Source organism: Xenia sp. Carnegie-2017, unplaced genomic scaffold (genome assembly GCF_021976095.1).
Source record: "Xenia sp. Carnegie-2017 unplaced genomic scaffold, XeniaSp_v1 HiC_scaffold_21, whole genome shotgun sequence".
Lineage (NCBI taxonomy): Eukaryota > Metazoa > Cnidaria > Anthozoa > Malacalcyonacea > Xeniidae > Xenia > Xenia sp. Carnegie-2017.
The window spans coordinates 3,575,628-3,596,696 of NW_025813484.1; the positions used below are offsets into that span (position 1 = coordinate 3,575,628).

General features: G+C 35.9%; 1 protein-coding gene and 1 long non-coding RNA gene across 2 annotated transcripts; both read left to right on the plus strand.

Annotated features, from left to right (window-relative positions):
* Positions 1–5,697: 5,697 nt before the first annotated feature.
* Positions 5,698–11,776, plus strand: LOC124444224 (von Willebrand factor A domain-containing protein 7-like). Its single transcript, XM_046994810.1, has 5 exons — positions 5,698–5,710; positions 8,792–9,314; positions 9,685–9,938; positions 10,119–10,937; positions 11,039–11,776. The coding sequence occupies exons 3-5, from the start codon at positions 9,713–9,715 to the stop codon at positions 11,614–11,616; spliced, it is 1,623 nt and encodes a 540-aa protein (XP_046850766.1). The 5' UTR covers positions 5,698–5,710; positions 8,792–9,314; positions 9,685–9,712; the 3' UTR covers positions 11,617–11,776.
* A 4,108-nt stretch (positions 11,777–15,884) lies between these two features.
* LOC124444442 lies at positions 15,885–16,643 on the plus strand. Its single transcript, XR_006947956.1, has 2 exons — positions 15,885–16,014; positions 16,445–16,643. It is a non-coding gene; the product is annotated as an uncharacterized LOC124444442 (long non-coding RNA).
* Positions 16,644–21,069: the final 4,426 nt, after the last annotated feature.

A 21,069-nucleotide genomic window follows, 5' to 3' on the forward strand; every position in this document is an offset into this window, starting at 1 on the left:
AAGTCATAGTAAGCTCGCTGCGAGTAACTCGTAGGCACTCGCAGCGAGCTTGCGAGTACGTTTTGCGATGAGTGGAAAAGAGCCTTTAGGCTGTAGGATGATCCGAAAAATGGGAAAATAGTGCTGGTTAATAGAACGAAAATGGGATTTCTATTACTAAGTTTTTCGAGAATGGAATGCGATGAGAAGGAGAGCGAAGAAAAAAAAGATAGTATTCCATGCAAAAAATCACTCTTAAAAAGTCTTTTGCTCAAATTTTTTTATGACTCCCTGGGATCAGGGAGTTATTTTTTTAAATTTTGAAAAGTCAGGAAACCCAAGAGCAAACAGAACGCCTAATCATCCCTTTCTTACTTCCAGGCACTTGTTCCTCAGTTCGACTTTCTGTCTTCCACATCCGTCGCGTACACCTGCCAAGTGTGTTGGCAGAGGGGCGAACCAAAAGGATCTTGTGCACCGGAGGTCATTGATGTCGAACTAAGCGCCCAACATCGGCCAGTTGAGCTAAGCGCTCATCATCGAAAACTCAATGTTTTTTCGCGTATTTGTTAATTTTTTTCAATGTGAAGCGAAAGAAAAAAAGAAGATCTTCAACCCGAGAAGGTCAGATCACTGCACCGGCGTCTTACCACTCGGCCAGACGGGTGAGTTGGAAAACCGGTTAAAACATGACAAAACAACATTGCCTTCATTTCTCTCGAGGCTTACATTTTATATTGTGTTTATCTTGTTCTTCGTCATCATCATTGCAAAGGTGAAGAAAGGGACTTACTACGCATTAGAGCTGTTCAACTCAAACATTGTTGGAGAATAAATGTTATAAATAAAAGGAGGAAGACCAATAAAGTATGCACAATGTCAGACATTGCCATGTGGTGAATCAAAACAACAACGTGCATGTTCGTAGTCAATTTAATGGCGCTGGGAGTTTCTAACTTGTCTGTTCAAAGTTAAATAACATATTTTTACCATCATGCATGATAATATTGTAATGGTTTCTACAAAAGCATATGGCTCCTACAGAACAGTATCACTTACTAATTCATAGTCAATTCAAGTCTTTTTTGTCATTTTACAATCTTGCCATGTCTTGAGTGTCGTCATTTAAAATATAGCCAATGCGGTTTTTGTCTACATTTGTCTCAACCTTCTTGTCTACCTTTGTGTCTACCTTAATAAGATTTTCTACCTTTGTGTCTAACTTTTCATAGGACAAAGTTCTCATTTTGTTGAACACGACAGTTGAAAAATTAGTCATTTCATAGTCTAAAGTTGTCGAAGTAGTCTATTCACGCGATGCCATAAGGTAAATCAGGGCAGTGACGAGCATGTCTTTGATTATTTTTTCCGATACAATGGCGCTGAGATCATTTGACTTTATGTTTGAACTAACTGAACTTTTTTTTATCATCATACGCACCAACCATATTCTTTCATCGTTGGTTTTGGTTGCGCACAGACAAGAGTTTAATAGCAAGGACAAAGAAACCTATGAAATAACGTCTTTTTATGATATCGTCTTTGATGCAATGACAGCTTTTTCTCTTCTTTGTAATCCATTAAATCTTTTCTTTTCTATGTAATCGACTATATCTTTTTCGCTTTCTATTGATGTTTTTTCACAAATTTTCACATTTTTTTCACACAAAGACCATAATTCACTGCATTTTTATTAAAAGACTATAATTCACGCATTTTCACAAAGTCCCACACTTTTTCACAAAGACTATAGTTTACGTATTTTCACAAATTTTCATTTTTTTCCCACAAAGACTATAATTCGTGCATTTTAACAAAATTTCACATTTATCAAAAAATTATATTTTGTGCATTTTAATTTTTTTTACACAAGACATCATGCATTTTAAAATTTCATTACCAAAGACATTCATGCATTTTAAAATTCATTACTAAAGATTCATGCATTTTAACAAATTTTCACATTTTTTTCACACAAAGACTATAATTTATGCATCTTCATAAATTTTCACATTTTTTCACACAAAGACTATAATTCATGCATTTTCATAACTTTTCACATTTTTTCACACAAGGACTATAATTCGTGCATTTTCATAAATTTTCACATTTTTTCACACAAAGACTATAATTCACTGAATTCAATGCATGTATTATAGTGTTTTGTGAAAAAGTTTGAAATATTGTGAAAATGCGTGAATTATAGTCTTTTAGAGAAAATGCAGTGAATTATAGTCTTTGTGAAAATGTGGAAAAATCTTATAGTGAAAAATATGAATGAAAATGAAAAAGAATCATGGAAATGGAATGGAAGAAAATGTGAAAATGAAAATGGAATGGAATGGAATGAAAATGTGAAAATGAAATGCATGAAATAGTCTTTGGAATGAAATGGAATGGAAAGAATATGTGAAAATGGAATGAAATGTCTTTGTGGTAAAATGAATGGTACGTGAACTATAGTCTTTGTGAAAAAATGTGAAAATGCGTGAATTATAGTCTTTTAATGAAAATGCAGTGAATTATAGTCTTTGTGTGAAAAAAATGTGAAAATTTGTGAAAAAAACATCAATAGAAAGCGAAAAAGATATAGTCGATTACATAGAAAAGAAAAAGATGTAGTCGATTACATAGAAGAGAAAAGCTGTCATTGCATCAAAGACGATATCATAAAAAGACGTTATTTCATAGGTTTTTTGTCCTTGCTATTAAACTCTTGTCTGTGCGCAACCAAAACCAACGATGAAAGAATATGGTTGGTGCGTATGATGATAAAAAAAGTTCAGTTAGTTCAAACATAAAGTCAAATGATCTCAGCGCCATTGTATCGGAAAAAATAATCAAAGACATGCTCGTCACTGCCCTGATTTACCTTATGGCATCGCGTGAATAGACTACCTTCGATTACTTCGACAACTTTAGACTATGAAATGACTAATTTTTCAACTGTCGTGTTCAACAAAATGAGAACTTTGTCCTATGAAAAGTTAGACACAAAGGTAGAAAATCTTATTAAGGTAGACACAAAGGTAGACAAGAAGGTTGAGACAAATGTAGACAAAAACCGCATTGGCTATATTTTGAATGACGACACTCAAGACATGGCAAGATTGTAAAATGACAAAAAAGACTTGAATAGACTATGAATTAGTAAGTGGATACTGTTCTGTAGGAACCATATGCTTTTGTAGAAACCATTACAATATTATCATGCATGATGGTAAAAATATGTTATTTAACTTTGAACAGACAAGTTAGAAACTCCCAGCGCCATTAAATTGACTACGAACATGCACGTTGTTGTTTTGATTCACCACATGGCAATGTCTGACATTGTGCATACTTTATTGGTCTTCCTCCTTTTATTTATAACATTTATTCTCCAACAATGTTTGAGTTGAACAGCTCTAATGCGTAGTAAGTCCCTTTCTTCACCTTTGCAATGATGATGACGAAGAACAAGATAAACACAGTATAAAATGTAAGCCTCGAGAGAAATGAAGGCAATGTTGTTTTGATAGAAGCACTTGACATGTTTTAACCGGTTTTCCAACTCACCCGCCTGGCCGAGTGGTAACGATGCTGGTGCAGTGGTCTGATCTTCTCGGGTTCAAGACCTTCTAAGGTTGAAGATCTTTTTTTCTTTCGCTTCACATTGAAAAAAATTTAATAAATACGCCAAAAAACATAGAGATTTCGATGATGAGCGCTTAGCTCAACTGGCCGATGTTTGGCGCTTAGTTCGACAGCAATGACCTTCGGTGCACAACATCCTTGGTTCGCCCCTATGCCAATACACTTGGCAGGTGTACGCGGCGGATGTGGAAGACGAAAGTCGAACTGAGGAACAAGTGCCTGGAGGTAAGAAAGGGATGATTAGAGCGTTCTGTTTGCTCTTGGGTTTCCTGACTTTTCAAAATTTATAAAAATAACTCCCTGATCACAGGGAGTCATAAAAAAATTTGATCAAAAGACTTAGTTTTTTTAAGAGTGGCTTTTTGCATGGGATCCTATTTTTTCCCTTCGCTCTCCTTCTCATCGGAGAGCGAAAGTGTCGCATTTCATTCTCGAAATACTTAGTAATAGAAATCCCATATTCGTTCTGTTTAACCAGCACTACTTTCCCATTTTTCGGATCATCCTACAGCTTAACAACACCTTATTCTAGACAGGGTTCGAACCTCCACTCTCAACCTCGAAAAGGTTGTGTCTATCCACTAGACCAGAGAGTTCGTTGAAGACACTTGGTCATTTTAAAGTACCACTCCTACCTTGAAGTATTTAATGTCAAAAAAAATAGACCATTGAAGGTCTCGAATCAAAATTATAGCAGAACACTTCCAGCTAAAGATAAAGCAACAAACCAAAAATCATATTCGTAGTCGAATGTTGATATAAAGAGTGAAAAAGTAGTACAAACAAATACATTTATATTAATGTTAGTTTGGTAATATATTATTAAAACATCTATAGTTACTTATGTCTTCTTTTGAAAAAGATAGAGACAAGTAAGTCTTTCAAAAGCAGCACGTTTTCTTACGGCTAAGCAATGCAGATTTCTTTTAGCAGCTGCTGTCGATATTAGCTTTATTAATCCAATGGCACTTGTCGTAGTAAAATATGAGAATGACAATTTCTGGCTTGACGTTGGTGGAGGCTTTAAAGCAGCCGATAACTTGTCTTTATTTAGCTTATAAATAATGTACATAGGAAATGAATTTTCTTATCTTCCGTTTTTGAGGTGTATTCTTCAGGAATGTCGATTTCACGAGTCATATCCTACATTTCAACGGTTTATGACACATAACATATCACCGCATATTTGGCAACGCAGCCATATTATCTCTAAACATTGTGTTGAGGAAATCGGATGTTGTAAGAAACCAATCTGCACAGTCTTCACGGCGCTCTTGTTTATTGCGTTACGCTATCACTCAATTCAGCTTCAGTACAAACTGTATGCTTATCAAATGCTTAGATTTAGTCCGGTACATCCATTGACATTTGGTTTGTCTGGTAGACGTCGTTAACTCGTAGTAATTCCGCTTTGATAGTTCATAATTTACGTTCAATCCACGTTGAGAGCCCCTTCCAGTGACCGAATAAGTCTCTCTCAACATAAACTTTAACGTGGTCTCGCCCTTTTATCCTTGCCATTGTACTTCCTGCTGCTGTTTCTGTTCAAATTTATAGTCTAGGCAGATTTATAAGTGAAATTTATGTTCTTACATGCATTATTATGCACAATGGCGTAGCTAGGAAAAATAGTCACTCCCGCCAATCCATCTCGCGCCGGATTTTGAAATCTTGAGCCTTGGAAACAGCATTTCCTGCGATTTCGAGGGCGAATTATTTGTTGTACAATAATTTATAAAAACCCATTTTTGTTAGCTGCATTCTTAATGTGGCAATCGTTGAAACTGCAACTAGTTAAAAAGGTACTAAAGGTGGCTCAGAGAAACGTTACGCAGGAGACAATTGTCCCCTAAAACATAATTTACTCATCACTGCCCCTGCATAAACAGAAGAAATTTGTATTAGCACAAAAAATAATATAGTATACGACACTTCTAAAGTGCATAGAGAGAGATTTTTCTTAGCATTCTACTTGTTAGTTTAAACTTGTTTAGATTGGGGCAAGTAGACAGGGATGGCTTTATTCTTTATGCTAAAGTTATGCTTAATTTTCTCGATGAAGTACCATGTATTATACGAACAAATATCAAAACAGGTTCAATCTATGTGCTGCACAATGAACAAAATGAGCAAAAGGATACTCTTGTCGAACCAATGCTTGAACACCATTGATATGGCCAGACATGACAGAAGCACCATCATATGTTTGTAAAACCAGTTTTTCTTTTATATTAGAATACTCACCAAGTTTATCTTTGACAACTTGTGATATTGCTGTGGCATTTCTGTTCATACTTATATCCACAAATCCTAATTGCCTCTCCATAATTTCACTTGCTTTGTCAAACCGAGCAATAACACTTAGCTGCTCTTTGGTGGAGACATCAGATGCTTCATCAACCTGAATACTCATAAATGTGCAATCATTTATTTCCCTTCTGATTTCATCTTCAATAATTGAATCAAGACAGCTGATAAGACCATTTTGAATTTCTGGGGAGACTCCAGTAAATCTTCTGTCACCAACTATATCAGATTCTGCTAGTCTACTGTGCAGTCGACGCTCAAATACAGAATCAAACTTAGCAAAACATTCGAGCAACTCTCTATAATTACCTTTGTTCAAGCTACCTTCGGACTCATTGTGACCTCTAAATGGCAACTCTTGCTTTGACAAATACAGCACGGCCTCAGTAACAGTTTTTAAAATTTCTCGATTTTGTCTTACCTCCTCATTGTGACGCTGAATCTCATTTCTTCTAGCGAGGGACATAAGACAATCAATTCGTTCACTAGCTCCATACGCTTTCCATGTCTTAAATGCAGTCAAATGCGATTTAGATTTTTCATGCTTCTTAGCATCAGACATAATACTCCGCATATCGTTGTAGCCATTCTTAGTCCACGATGGCGATGTTTTTGGGGAAAACATTAGACATGGCCAACAAAACACTTTCTGCAAGGTTGTACTGCCACACAGCCAGTCCTTCGCCTCATACCAATCTCTCTGAAATGCTCTTCCCTTATTTTGGATAGTTAAATCAGGAGTAGGCCGTTCATGAACGATAACATTCTGTTCGACCGACGATCGAGCAGAGAACGGTTTAGCTAATAAGCTATTTACTAAATCAACATCAGTTGAGCAAATCGCAGTCGCACTTGAAGCCATTGTGTCATACACAAATACAAAATAGCAATTTGAGAGTAAACACAATGGAAAATTAATACCGACAATGACACGTAATTTGATAATCACTAATCGCTGTACTCGTATTAAAAGGTCGAATAATTACAACCTCCGCCAATTTAAAATAGGGAGTTTTAGCAGAGCCTACGAGTACGACTACGAGTACGATTTACGTCATTTTGGCGCGAAAACATTGTTGCGACAACAAAAACACGTAGCCGTCATCAATCTGAGTACGATGTTTTGTAAAAAATTCGTAGTCGCGACTACGATGTCTTTTTAAGCAAAGAAAGTAGGTATATTTCTTCATTCTGTAAGAAATTATTTTACAGTACTATTTTCGAGCATCCAGGCTTTAATTTAGAACCCTTTTTAAACGCAGATGTACATTAAAAAGGAAAATATGACCTGCAAAACTTTCATGTATTTCGTACGCAAAGTGAAACGTAAACAAACAATAAAATAGTACAAATATATCGTACATAAAACTTAAAATAGTGAAGATTTTTCAGTCTAAAGAGTCCTATATTCTTGCAACACCAGTATTATCGATTCTTTGATATCATTGTTGACAAATAGAGCCGTAGCTGCTTCGCAAACGTCGGTGTTTTACACAATAAAAAGGCTCGTTCTGTTGTTTACAACTAAAGCAAAATTTTGACGAAGCGACAACGACAACAAACTTCCTCGTGCCATTCCCTTACACGGTCAAATTTCGTATTCGTTCTCGTAGTCGTACTCTTGCTAAAACTCCCTATTAACACAAGCAGGAAACAGATCCGGTTCGGGAGGGAGCGAATGTTAAAAATGTTTTCTCAAAGTGGAAGTTTTGACTGGTATGCACCATGAAATAGAAAAAAAAATTTAACATATTCAAGTAAACTGAAATTTACCATCAATATGCCAACAGTGATTAGGGCCATAAGATAAGTACTTTCGCCCTTTAAGTTTATTTCCCTTTCTTTCATTACTGGCCTGGGGATTTAGTTCATGGACAACTCTAGCCACAACACTCCGTGGGGCATGTAAATGATGATTTATTCGAAGTAGATGCCAAATTTTACGGTAGCCAGAACGTTGTCCAGTTCCTTCCATTTCTGTTTTTATAATATCCCTTAGATATTGCTCATCAAAGTTGACATTTCTTTTATTCAAGTTATATTTTTGTAGTTTCTTTTTAATGTGCGGACACACATCGTAATACCATGATATGTTTTTAATAAATTGGTGATGTCATGGTACTTGTATCCCAGATGAAAATAGTATTCAATACAATCTTGTTCATGGTGACAGGCATTTTGTGGAAATTCTACAAATTGAAAGCAAGAAATGTATTAATTGAATAATTCTAAATGTTTGGTATATGTCCCCAATAACACAAAAGTATATAAGAGCTCACAAAGGGGATAATCATACACATAATGAAATAATGTATGATCAAATGTACACTCGGTAGGAAAAAGGTAGAATATTTAAAATGTTCTCAGTTGACTTGTTAGACAATTTTAGAGATTTTTTTGTCGACTAACGTTATCGTTCAAATCATCCTGGTTCTAGTGCGTGCGTCTACAAGTATCTAGATTTCTTTGTCTTCGCAAATTTTGCAAAGATTTTCTAGCGGTTTCGCTTATCTTCTACTCATATCCGGCAATTTGTCACGTGTTTCAGCAGCTAATGGACAACATTGATGGCTCGTCATTGTTGACATCTGCGCATGATTTGTACGCTATTGTTGCGTATTTGTATGTCTTTTGCGGCTACGTGTGGTACTGTGGTCAAAATATTTGCGGAATACACACGAATGCAGATATGTGAGAATGGGCCTCACTGCTGAGGCTTCCAACTGCGTTTTGTTGATGAAAGATTAGGAGTAGGAAGTCATTTGTATTCAGTTGTTGTTTCTGAAACAGGATGTCTAATCATGAAAAACGATCTATGACGTCATTGCAGAAGTTTCCTAAGTTCTATAAAACGCATATAAAACTTAAGAGAACCGTGCAGAGACTCACAACAGCTTGTGAGAGATATTCAACAACCATGAAGGGTCTGACAGCTTTGCTTCTTCTCTTCCAAATGGCGCTCGTTTATTGTGCGTTCAATCTTTATGGGTCAATGGACGACGCCCGCGACGCGATAATGTCATTTTATGATCCTCTGCACATCGAGAAAAAGTCTAGTGCGAAGCCACCACCTGTGTTGAAGAAAGTGCGCTTCTCTGGCGGCGGCTGGAGAAGGAGAAGGAGAAGAACCAACTCAATGAGGAAAAAAATCACTCGTAAACCAACGCTTGTGAAGAAGAAACGAGTTTCATTAAATAAATTTACAGAAGCTATGGAGGACATTGAGAGGGCCTTGGCCAATGCTCAATTGATCGGACGAGTCCAGCACAATCAAGATAGGTTAAGAAAATTGTTAAAGTTGATTAAGACGGCCGTTTCGAAAAGAAGTTATCGTTTTGCTCGAAAGGCAATCGGCGAGGCAATGTATACGATTAAAAACTGCAGGATACAAGGTAAAAAATCCTCTGTTATTGAGTTTCCCTAACATACCTACAATATTTTGACACCATTTTGCCGCAGTTAAAGTCGTCCTTGCTTAAGTTAATCGGTTGTTGCTGTACTATTTTATCGTTTAGTCTCGCTTTATTACTTCCGAACTTCTTGTTTGCTTCGAAAATAAATAAAATAAAACGAACAAACGGGGGAAAAGGACATTCAACATTTATTGTCATCTCTTTCAACAACTCTTTATAAATAAATTATCTTCTTTCAACACGACTCTAATTGAATTATACCTCTCCCCAAGTGTTTTTCTGTTAAAATTTTTTTCTCGATTTTTTGTTCTTGTGAACTCTATTGAGGCCATTGCGTTTTTCCACTCAGGAGAGGCACGCGAGGGAAAAGAAGTGCAATGACGTCAGGAAGGAGCTTTCTTGGCAACTTGAAGCAGACAATCGGTGCATCGGCTTTCAACGATTTGTTTGCCATGCATGGTCAGGTGACACTTATGTTTGCCATTGATGACACTGGGAGCATGAGAGAAGAAATTCAGGGTGCGAAGAATTTAGCCACAGCTATTGTGAACATGCAGCGAGCAGAACCAGTGGATTATATCTTGTCGCCTTTTAATGATCCAGGTAACAAAAACTCTCACACACATTGTTCATCGATCGATTTGGTCGGTGAAACGTGATGTAGTTTGGATGTGTGTTCTCTCATAAACCTGGACCTGCTCATAATAATTTCATAATTTAACATTATTGCTACAATGCTTTGCCTTTTTAGTTGCATTTTATGAAGATATGTTTATGTTTTAGGCACTGGTCCGGTCACTTATTGTGATGAAACGGAAAAAGGCAAATTTCTCAATGCGATTTCCTCATTGACGCCTCATGGTGGAAGAGACTGTCCTGAGTTGACGTTCACTGGTATGATTAATGCCATTGATGAAGGTCCTCAGCCCGATTCTCCACTTTACGTGTTTACCGATGACGGACCAAAAGACGCCAACGATGATAAAATTAATTATTTATCGGAAATCGCCCAAGCTGAAGGACATGTCGTGAATTTTTTCTTTGTAAAAGGCTCGGGATGTTCTAGGAAGGCTGACATTACGTCCTTTCATAAAATAGCTGAAGAGACGACCGGTCAAGTGTTTGAATTGCAAAATGCAGCTGAATTAGGTAAGATGACCGGTCTTACTGCTACTTCGCTTGGTGGGACAGCGGTCGTTCGTAGCGTTAGTTACCAAGCCACGTCACGCAAAAAGAGAAGTTCGACAAAACAAAGTAATACTTACACCATCACTGTTGATGATTCTGTCGACACAATGGTCATTGCCGTAACCGCTGATCAAATTTATGGAAGCGCGAATTCTTGGAGTGTATCGCTGACCTCTCCCACAGGATCGCTCGCGGGCGTCACGACCAGCAGTTTAAACCAAGGGAGAATCTATCAAATCTCAAATCCGAATGTGGGAATATGGAATTTAGGAATGCAATCAAGACCGGACGTGAACTATGATATTTCAGTAAAGGGAGTGAGTACAGATAATATTGACTTCGAAGTTTATTTTGTACGAACGACCTCTCGTCGTGGAGTACGAACCACATTCCCGATATCATCTCCTATATTAGGTAAGAGTGAAAATTTTTATTGTGAACTGTCGCGGTGTTGTGTCAGTTCTCCTTGATTTATGCTTATCAAGTTTTGAATTCATAATCCTCCATATTGTCAGGTGTTCAAGCTGAAGCAATCTTAACAGTTGGAGGAATCTCTCACGTCAACAAGAACAGTTTGAGAGCAGAACTTGTGACGCTGCGTGGTGACGTCATCACGACAACAAGACCAACGTCATTGTCCGCTAAAGATAGCAAAGGGATTAGGCATTCGTTCAAATTCCATCCACCAAATCAAATTTTCAAAATCAAATTGAAAGGTCTCACAAAGAAAGGCAATTCGTTTGAGCGCATTTCTCATTCACCTATAAAAACAGAGACATTGATAGTGAAAATATTGTTCGCAAGAAACGATTTCACATTGAAACAAGGAAACACGTGTTATATAATATTCACTGTCCAGAACTTTGGGAACAATGAGGTCGTCGATTTCAAATCGCTTGGAAACTTGGGAACAGTCGAAAGACAGTCTAGAAAGTTCGGACGCATACGTAAAGGTCGGAAGACATCGTTTGCCGTCACGTTCCGAGGAAAATTGAAAGCCACTCCAGGTATGACTGTTACAGTCGTAGTGTCTGTGACAGGAAGAAGTTCTGGTTCAGTAGCAAAGATGTCCGTACCATTGCTGGTTGTTTAATGATTCAACGAATGAAAACTTATTGTAATTGTTAATATAACCATCTAGTTATCAGCAAAAATCTTGCATTATGCTTGACGGAAATCGTGTTTTGTTATATGATATTAAGAAATAATTGGATATATAGTAGTAAATTAGTAATAAATACAAAGAGAAAAAATTCTTGTTGTATTTTCTTGCATTATTATGTAAACGTCAAAGATTGTAGCGTTATAGAAAAGGGCGGTGAAGAAGTGATTGAGCGTCAACTTGGTGATTACGAGTGCAGTCGATCAATGCTAGCCAGCGGTCGAAAAATCACAGTTAGCGGACAAAGTGGAAGTTCATTTGATTACTGAAGTAAGTAATATTCTGAATATGCAAATGATTCTAGCATCGAAAAAAATGAACTAAAACAGAAATCATTCAATTAATTTACAGAAATACTTAGCAAAACTTCCTTTATGTTAATAAATTTCCGTATTTATGAGGGTTTCTACCGTCCAAAATTGAAACCTAAGTGGAAATCTTAGCCTTTACCTCGACAAGACTAAAATCGCGCCAAAGCTACAATTTGCCAATAGCTCACATAGCTCTTCGTGCTTTTGGAAACCACGAAACGTGTGATGCGAAAAAACAAAACGTTTGATTCAAAAAGGCATCGACAAAACTGTCTCATTTCGCTCTCACAGTTGTAAAGATAGTAACAATTTTTACCAACTCTTGATAAAAGAAACGAGTCGAAGAATTTTTTAAATTGCAGTCACTGAGTATGCATGGCCGGCAAAGTGCCACGTTTGAGCAGTTTTTGAGTCTCTGTCCATATAACTTTTTCTCTCGTTTTTGACGTGCTCTTATGCAAGAGACACTAGCGCAGTCGTTAAGATAATCCTCACTGCAAGACGTTTGTAAGAACTTACATAATTTGAAAAATTTTTTATTATGAGGCCGATGTATAACATCTTCGCTGTGAACAGTTATAACACTGAAGCCGTGTTTTTTCATTGTCTATACGTTACGTCGAACGTTATGATGATGTGAATATTAGGTTAATTATGCATGTCGTGGAGCTTGACACTTTCAACAATCAAACTTTCACAACAACAATAGCAATAAATGAAAAACCAGTCAGGTGCAAAAATAATCATTGTTATAAAGACAGAAGATTTTGTACTGTAGGATTAATCTGTTTTCGTTTATGCATGCATAATCAGTGGCGTAGCTAGCGGTCCCGCTACTCCCGCCCGGCGGGAGTAGAAATTTCCCAAAAAAATAATAAATATTCTATTTGGACATAAGATATACATTATTTCACGAACAATTTGTAATATTATGTTTTATTCGTTCATATTTACGCTTTTATTAGGTGGTTCGTAATCGTAATACAGCAAAATCTCAAGATTTGTTATGTAACCTAGCAACCGCCTTTTCTCGCACATTGCATACTCGCGCGATTCTCCACGTATTCCGCCCATCTTCAGAGGGCAGAACATACAATATAATTCTCTATAAGAAGTTTTGAATTCTGGTTGGCTAAGGGACTTGACGCATGCTCAAATCTGCTGTTTTTATAGTCGAGCTCCCGCTATTAGGGAGTTTTAGCAAGAGTACGACTACGAGAACGAGTACGAAATTTGACCGTGTAAGGGAATGGCACGAGGAAGTTTGTTGTCGTTGTCGCTTCGTCAAAATTTTGCTTTAGTTGTAAACAACAGAACGAGACTTTTTATTGTGTAAAACACCGACGTTTGCGAAGCAGCTACGGCTCTATTTGTCAATCATGATATCAAAGAATCGACAATACTGGTTTTGCGAGAATATAGGACTCTTTAGACTGAAAAATCTTCACTATTTTAAGTTTTATGTACGATAAATTTGTACTATTTTATTGTTTGTTTACCTTTCACTTTGCGTACGAAATACATGAAAGTTTTGCAGGTCATATTTTCCTTTTTAATGTACATCTGCGCTCAAAAAGGGTTCTAAATGAAAGCCTGATGCTCGAAAATAGTACTGTAAACTAATTCTTACAGAATGAAGAAATATACCTACTTTCATTGCTTAAAAGACATCGTAGTCGCGACTACGAATTTTTACAAAACATCGTACTCAGATTGATGATTTGGCTACGTGTTTTTGTTGTCGCAACAATGTTTTCGCGCCAAAATGACGTAAATCGCACTCGTAGGCTCTGCTAAAACTCCCTATTGTCTTAAATACTGCATACACTGATGTTTTCCTGTGTGTTTTTTTAAAAAATTCAACAAATTTTTTTATTTAGTTGTTGAATCAACGCATAAAACACTAAATTTACTAGTCTATTTCAAATAGTTTTCCTGACGAAGAAAAATATGGGGCGCCAAATTGGACTTTATTCTAAACTTACAATACTACACAACATACTACCAACATAGCAAACTTTATATACTTCGAGACAAATCTAAAAAATATATGCGAAACTTGCTGTAGGACATTCTAAACTTTTCATATACGTTCGAAACTTCTTGTATCGTATCGTCAAAATTTACAGCGTTCCAATTTTCATATACCGTATGGCGAACTTTTTACATCGTGTTCCAATTTTCATATACGGTATGGCGAACTTTTTACATCGTGTTCCAATTTTCATATACGGTATGGCGAACTTTTTACATCGTGCTCCAATTTTCATATACGGTATGGGCAAACTTTTTACATCGTGTTGCATAATGCTTTGCGATCCCACTCTGGATTTCATGTGAATTTAAATATATTAGTGCCCAGGTCCCAGGTTTTTAGAGAAGTGTTTTGTTTTGATTTTGACGCCGCCATATTGACAACATGTTTGCATTCGACATCGTGCTATCTCGACTTTAAACTTAATAATTCAATCAAAATAAACTCTCACTGCATGGCTGAAAATACTGGAAACTTTCGGGCTGCTTTATCAAATCTTGCTCAGGAGGCGTAATCTTCTGGATATTTTCGATGATAGAAATACTTTGACAATTGAACGTCGTCTGATAGAATCAAATTCTCAGGCAACTTTGACTCAGGAAGATGGGGAAATATTGGAGGAAATTCTTTGTCCGTAACTTTCTACCCCTAAATCGACCAAGTCTTCCGTCCAACAGACTGAGTCAATCCGTTTCAAATTGCCCAATTTCAAACACAAATAATATTGCAATAACACGTGGGCAAAGAAACAGTGCAGATGTACCCGCTGCTCTTCGACGGTCATTTCCAACACTTTCATCAACTACTTCGTCAAAGAAAATCAAAAGACCACCATCAAAATAGATAAAGAAACATTGTATTGTTCACAAAGATCTTGTCCTACTTCCATCTTCCACATCTCAATCAGTACCAACTCATCAAACAAGATGTCAGCTTGAAAATAGAGGATTTGTAGTACATGGATGCCCAATTGACAAGTCTTGGGAAGAGTTTGAACTCAAAAACAAAATATATGGATGGTTTCCTATCTTAGAAGAAAATAATATTGATATTGACTTTGTCAAATCTTGTTATGGTCAAATTGTCACTCCAAAACTGGCAGGAGGTGTTCAATTCACTTCTGCTCGAGTTTTAAGCCTTTCCGGACAAGGAAGTATTTATATAAGACCAAAAGAGGATCTTCCCGATGATGATGAAGGTACATTTAGTCCAGGAACAGAAACATTTTCTGAAACATCTTTGGATATGCCAAGCTCTTTAGATTCCAGTGAAGAGCAAGTTTTCAATAACAATGAGCCATGCTCTTCATCTGTAACAAGTAATGATGGGAGTGAAGCTACATTACGAGAAATGTTTCCAAACAAGGATGATGATGTGTTACGTCATGCTTTAGAAGTAAGTGGGACTATAGATAGAGCAGCTTTGGCACTTTCTGCAAACAGCAACGAGCAATTATTATCAATTAATGACGATACTGATGATGAAGTTCTTATTCAAGATGTCTCTTCTTTGTCTGAAGTGGCTACATTAGATTCTATGCTTAAAGATCTTTCAAAAAAACCATGTAAAGAAAAAGAAAAATTAAAAGTTGAAGAGGAGGACCTTTTTAGTGATGCAATGTCCTATTATAAAGATCCCAATTTTGATGAAAGGAAACCATTGAGAGTTATTTACAAAGGACAACCAGCAGTTGATACTGGAGGGTTGCCAGGCAGTTTTTACAAATTTGCTCAATAAAGTGAGTGAAATGTTTTGAAGGTGAGACCAACCAAAGTCCAGTATATAATGCTGATGTTGTTATGCGGAGGAATTATGAAATGTATCGGAACAATTATTGTCCATAGTATTTTGCAAGGTTGGCCTGGTTTTCCGATATTCAGTCCTTCGGTGTACAGATATTTTTCCACTGGTAATTTTGAACTGGCTATGAGAACTGCAAACATTGGAGAATGTACTGCATACATAAAGAATTTCATTGATCAGGTGATATACCTAATACACATTGTTTTGCATTGTTTAAGCAAAAATTATAAAACCTCGGCTTGAACTGATAATAGTATAGCAGGTCATTCATGGTATACAAAGCAATTGTGAGGGATTACATAGGGTTGAGTAAATATCAGGATGCAGTGCTTAATTGGTTCTCATTATTTAAAATAGCTGATACATTACTTCTGTTAACCTGTCAAGCTGCATAAGTCCTCTTTAACAAGTTAAGGCGCATTGTGTTAGCAAGGTAAAGTAAAATGACAGGGCGCACCGCACACTGCCACTTAATATATCAAACCATTGAGCACTAATGCATCTAAGTTTGACAAATAATTTCAATTGTATTAACTTAGAATTATTTTAGTAATTGATCTAACAACTCTATCATTGCAATGTTGTGATTTCTGTTGTATATGTATTGTAGATAGATGATGCTGATGATGTGCAAAACTTAGATCAGGATGAGTGTCTCAACATCATGTCTGAATGTGGCCTTACAGAAATGTTAACTGTGTGTATAATGTGATTTTTTTCAGATATTTTTTAGTTAAAAAGCATTATGGTGTCTGCATTCACTTGTTATATTTTTATTGACTAAATAATGATAAGTATGATGCTAGTGATCCGTTGTATACTTGGAACTAAATAGGTAGTCGTGCTACGCATCTTTGATTATTTATATGTCCATTGTCTTATCCATGGTATATTACTTAATAGGATGCAATTGGATTTGAAACATAAAACCTGACCATAAGCACAAAGAATCATTGGTCTGTGACACATACATAGTATGATACGAGGATGATACGCGTATGATACGAGAGCGATACGCGTATGATACGAGAATGATACTCGTATGATACGAGAACGATACGCGTATGATACGAGAATGATACGCGTATGATACGAGAACGATACGCGTATGATACGAGAACGATACGCGTATGATACGAGAATGATACGCGTATGATACGAGAATGATACGCGTATGATACGAGAACGATACGCGTATGATACGAGAATGATACGCGTATGATACAAGAACGATACGCGTATGATACGAGAACGATACGCGTATGATACGAGAATGATACCACATCGTCCACGTGTACATTAGACACGACGTTTAAAAACGCAGCCAAACGCAGAAAACGTTCAAACGCAGCCAACAAAGAGTTCTTTCGTACATAGTTTATAATTAATAGCTTTCCTCGTAGGAGCCGATAACTGGAAAGCACATTGACTCGCTGTTACGAATTGCAGGTTTTTATCGTGATTTTCATCAAAAAATTGCTTGCCTAATCTCGAATACACACATACATTTTCCTCACTCTTTTCTCAGGAGGGAGTGGGAAATTGTGAAATTTTCGGAAAAGCGGTCAATTTCGGTAAATCTCAGCGGCAAAGGAGAAAATCAGTGAACTCCATATATATATATATATATCTGGAATGATAACGACAATACATTTTATAGATATAAAATTGAAGCCAAAGTCCTAGTCTCTTGCGCGGTTTGTGCGTCAGTTCCAGTCCTTCAAAGTCGAATATTCACGCGGTTTGTACGTCAGTTTCATTCCCCTGAGTGCCAAACACATATACGGCCAATATAAATTTGAATACAAATTGCAAAAGCATAAACATATAAACAACATCACGACAAACTACACACAAGGCCAACTCTTCGCAAAAGGTTATTTTTTACAGCTGAAACTTTACTACAGTGAGTTCGTTGTAACTTACAACTTGTAACGAGGAAAAGCCAAATGAAAATTACACTGTATGCTAAAAAGACAATACAATAAAATATGACGAGAAAATATTCAAGCAAAAATTTTTCTTACATCGGAAGGTAATTTTTCAAACGGTGTCAGACAGTGTTTGTCTTTTTTGTCATTTCAGTGGATTTAAAGATCTGTTTTTCCGAATAAAAAAGAATAAAAAAGAATGTTTTTCCGAATAAAAAAGAAAATAAAAAAGAAACTCATAAAAAATATTGAGTCGATAACTCGCATTTTTACTTTTTACAGAGCGATTGTATTTTTCATCGATTTTGATAGTGCTTGAAACTTGAAATACTAAATGGTTGTCATCTCGATATCAATAATTGAATATCCTTAAAGACTTTGATATGTTTTAAAGGAAAACCGCAGCGTAAGAGCAGTTCGACTAAGTTCACCTCATCTTGCTTCTCGATTTATCACTTTGATTCACTTTCCGTGAACCTTTTCATTCCAAAAATTTCGTTATTTTTACGCTCTGATCAAGATCCGAACTCTGTCTGCCATTAAGGGTTCTAAATTAAAGCCTGCATGCTCGAAAATAGTACTGTAAAATAATTTCTTACAGAATGAAGAAATATACCTACTTTCTTTGCTTAAAAAGACATCGTAGTCGCGACTACGAATTTTTTACAAAACATCGTACTCAGATTGATGACGGCTACGTGTTTTTGTTGTCGCAACAATGTTTTCGCGCCAAAATGACGTAAATCGTACTCGTAGTCGTACTCGTAGGCTCTGCTAAAACTCCCTAATGACAACCAGCGAAAACAACCACGATACCGTAAGCATAAAATATTGAAAATAATGCTTCAGGTTTTTGTGAAATAGACACACACATTTAAATGAGGTAAATCTACTGTAAAATAACGTATATTTTGTCAAGTAATGCTTTAGCTATATTAGAAATAAATATCAAACGGCATTTTTTACACTGTCAATGTGTCGTTAAGCTTTAATGCATAATCCCATGCGCATTGCTTGTGTTTTTGACTGTTTGTTAACAGCTTGGTGCAACTGTCTTTCCTGAATAGATGGGTAAATCTTAGTTAAAATGTCCAAAAAGGAGTTAGAAAAAGTTAGCTTACCCCTACGACTTAAGTCGACTGGAAATATATTATAAGTAGGTATGTAATTTTTTTGAGTTTTTTTTGGTAGGATTGATTCTGGGTGTCTAATAAGGTATTATGATATTCTGATAAATCTACTGAGAACTTATGAAGAAAATATCTTGAACTAGGAGAGCAAAAGAACGAAATTCAGAAATTCTATAATCATGTTGCTGGTTCTGTTTTGAGCCAAGATATTAGAAACTGGATTGTCATTGACAACCATGGATCTACTACTGAACAGAACTACATTAATTTCCCATTGAAAATACGATTTCTTAAATTAAAGTGCATTGGTTTCTCTGACATAACACTTTTCTTATTGCTGCATGAAGGCAAATTTGTTTAAATAATTATAATGTAGGTGAAGATATTTAGCATGTTGTATAATTGTTATAATTTCTAATTAGCAGCAATTTTAAAAAACACTTGAGAAAAACGACGATTTTTTTGAAAGCAAACATGTTTCGACATCAGAATGTCATCAGTGCAGAACGGTTAGCGTTGATGTATCATGATGATATATGAATAACATTGGTTAATGAATAGATGTGATTTGTTTTCAAATATAAATATTACAAAAAGGAAAAGAAAATAAGTATTGAATATAACAAAAAACATAAAGTAACATAGTGTTGTAGTGGTGAATCCCGGTTTAAATCGTGATTAGTTCAATGCTTCCCGATTTTGAGTGAGCGGATTGATCATTGCCCGATGATTTTAAAACAGAAAGGAGTTTGTTTAGCGAGCCGAAGATGTTTGTAGATATGGAGTTTGTCTGTGTGAGCATGTTCCTTTATCCGGTAGATATTGGCGAGAAGTTCATCATCAGGTGGAAGCCCACTATGAAAAGCCGATGTCCAATTTAAACGAAAATAAAAGCGATTTTCTTTTGCGTAATGTTTAACATGTCAGTGCAGGCGTTTGACGGCAGTTTGCGTTGCGTGGTCGTGAGTAATCACTATGTAAGTAAAGTTTAAATAACGTTTATTGTCAGGTTGTTGTATATCGTTAGTGTTATTAGGAGTTAGATGGGTGTTTTCTTGTTGTCCAAATAGTGTTGTATAGATTTTATTTGGACAACAAGAAAAACACTGACTCATCTAACTCCACAACTAACACTAACGATATACAACAACCTGACAATAAACGTTATTTCAAACTACCTTACATAGGTGATTACTCACGACACACACAACGCAAACTCACACAAATCATTAAACGTTACTGCACTGACATTGACGTTAAACTTATTTTCACACCTTTTAAAATAAAATCTTTATTTTCGTTTAAAGACCCACTTCCCGAACTTTCCAAATCTATAGTTTATCAATTTTCATGTGCGGGATGTAATTCCCGCCATATTGGTGAAACTTCGCCAATTATCTACCAGGATAAAGGAACATACTCACACACAAAACTCCACTATCTACAAACATCTTCAAGCTCTCCTTCATGTAAAACAAATTCTCACCTTCCTGTTTTAAAATCATCGACAATGATCAATCCACTTTCTCACTCAAAATCAAGGAAGCTCTACACATTAATAAAACTAATCCCGATTTAAATATCCAAGTTCACCACTACAACACTATATTTACTTTATAATAACATTTTTTGTTATAAGTTCTTAATACTTATTTTTCTTTTCCTTTTTTTTGTAAATATTTTATAATTTTGAAACTAAATCACAATCCTATTCATTGTAATTAATTTATTCATATCATATTACGTATCATATTACTTAACACTAACCATTCTGCACTGAAGATGGCATTATGATAATGTCGAAACTTGTTTGCTTTCAAAAAAATCGTCGTTTTTCTCAAGTGTTTTTTGTATAATTGTTGTTGTACAGTCATTATTTATAATATTATGGCCTTGTGTAATGTATGTCAAGAAGAACTTATTAATTCTCAAAAATGCTAACCTTCTTGCTCTACTTTTCTCTTGTGTCCTTACAAATTACAGTTACCTATACTAATTTTTTCTAGGTTCAAACAAGTTGACAAACTTTTGAATTTTACATTATGCCTTTGAATTTTGTTTTCATTTTGATAAAAATATCAGTGAATGACTTAAAATCAAGTTTATCTAAAATAGTATTTTGTATAAAGAAACTATACATAATTGAAAGTCTCATGTTGAAGACAGATGTCGCT

Bases quoted from the DNA above. Each gene is read 5' to 3' on its own strand.
- LOC124444224 (XM_046994810.1), top strand. From the start codon at position 9,713: ATGACGTCAGGAAGGAGCTTTCTTGGCAACTTGAAGCAGACAATCGGT. The intron at 9,939-10,118 runs GTAACAAAAACT...TTTATGTTTTAG, and splicing joins GTCGCCTTTTAATGATCCAG to GCACTGGTCCGGTCACTTAT. The intron at 10,938-11,038 runs GTAAGAGTGAAA...CCATATTGTCAG, and splicing joins GATATCATCTCCTATATTAG to GTGTTCAAGCTGAAGCAATC.